This window comes from Colobus angolensis, unplaced genomic scaffold, assembly GCF_000951035.1.
Source record: "Colobus angolensis palliatus isolate OR3802 unplaced genomic scaffold, Cang.pa_1.0 Scaffold50, whole genome shotgun sequence".
Taxonomy (NCBI): Eukaryota; Metazoa; Chordata; class Mammalia; order Primates; family Cercopithecidae; genus Colobus; species Colobus angolensis.
The window spans coordinates 831,638-833,208 of NW_012118488.1; the positions used below are offsets into that span (position 1 = coordinate 831,638).

A 1,571-nucleotide genomic window follows, 5' to 3' on the forward strand; every position below is an offset into this window, starting at 1 on the left:
AAAAAAAAAAAAAAAGCCAGGTGTGATGGCACACACCTGTAATCCCAGCTATTCAGGAGGCTGAGGCAGGAAGATCACTTGGACCCAGGAGGTGGAGATTGCAGTGAACCATGACTGCGCGCCAGGGTGACAAAGCAAGACTCCATCTCGAAAAAAAAAAAAGAAAAGAAAAAGAAATGACAAGTCCTTTCAGTTTTGAAAGCTAAAGAGTATTTTTACAAATTACAAAAATTACTTCAAAATAAAAAGTTAAAAGAAAAAAAAAAAAAAGAGCTTGGGCTGGGTGTGGTGGTTGACACCTGTAATCCCAGGACTTTGGGAGGCCAAGGCAGGTGGATCATCTGAGGTCAGGAGTTCGAAACCAGCATGACCCATATGGTGAAACCCCATCTCTACTGAAAATACAAAAATCGGCTGGGTGTGGTGATGTGGACCTATAGTCCCAGGTATGTGGAAGGCTGAGGCAGAAGAATCGATTGAACCCGGGAGGCGGAGGTTGCAGTGAGCCGAGATTGCGCCACCGCACTCCAGCCTGGGCAACAGAGCAAGACTCCATCTCAAAAAAAAAAAAAAAGGAAAAACAGAGCTCGACTTGTATTCTGGCCACCCAGGTTTGCCCAGAGGTAGAAAGCACCCACAGGGTCTCCTTTCAATTCCATCCCAGATTTCTGCACTGAATTCTACAGTTAGGCCCCTTGTTTCTCACCGTAAAGTCCTCAAAAAGAACTGACGAAAATGAACACCCCATTCCTAGGCTCCCTGATATTCCCGAGAAGCCAGTGCTGACAGAATAGCTCTAGAATAAGGGTGGCTCCTGCTGGGAGACCCCAGAACAGTCTGGTGGGGCTATGGATGCAAACTTATCTGCTATGTGCATTCCTTGCCTTCTTCCAGTGTAAGTATTTTCTTTCCTATTTGGTTGTCAGGCCCAAAGAAAACACACCCATAAAATAAGGATATTATCCTGCAAATAAGAGACGGAAAAACAAGGAGAATCCCCTTCCTCAGTACCTACTCTGTACTACATTCAGAGGTTGTCTGCATTCCCTCAGTGCTAGCTACACTTGCACTCACCGTTTCTCATACAAGAGGTTGGCCACCATGCTCATGAGGGTATAAGGTTTGATCTGCCGGCCTTCCTTCAACTCATACAGGTTCAGCCGGAACTTGAGGCGCTGGGCACTGAGGTAGGAGAAAAGTGAGTCAGTAAGTCATTATTGAATATTCCCAAGTGTCTACCCTGTTGAGGTCAGGGGAATATAAGGAGACACCTCATCTCAGTCCCTGCCCAGGGAAAACTGCAGTCTTACATGTGTTAGGAAGTAGCAACTGGTGCTCACTTTGGCAGCACATATACATATACACATACACATACACATATATACATATACATACACACACACACACACACATATATGTTTTTTGAGATGGAGTCTCGCTCCGTCACCCAGGCTGGAGTGCAGTGGCACGATCTCAGCTCACTGCAAGCTCCACCTCTGGGTTCACGCCATTCTCCTGCCTCAGCCTCCCAAGTAGCTGGGACTACAGGCGCCCACCACCACGCCCGGCTA

At 46.8% G+C, this 1,571-nt stretch overlaps 1 protein-coding gene across 1 annotated transcript in view; it reads right to left on the bottom strand.

Annotated features, from left to right (window-relative positions):
• PSMB3 (proteasome (prosome, macropain) subunit, beta type, 3) overlaps window positions 1-1,571 on the bottom strand; it is a 13,834-nt gene that overhangs the window by 8,320 nt on the left and 3,943 nt on the right. The window contains exon 3 of the mRNA XM_011959834.1: window positions 1,075-1,182. Coding sequence (XP_011815224.1) covers window positions 1,075-1,182 — 108 coding nt within the window. The remainder of the gene's footprint in view (window positions 1-1,074; window positions 1,183-1,571) is intronic.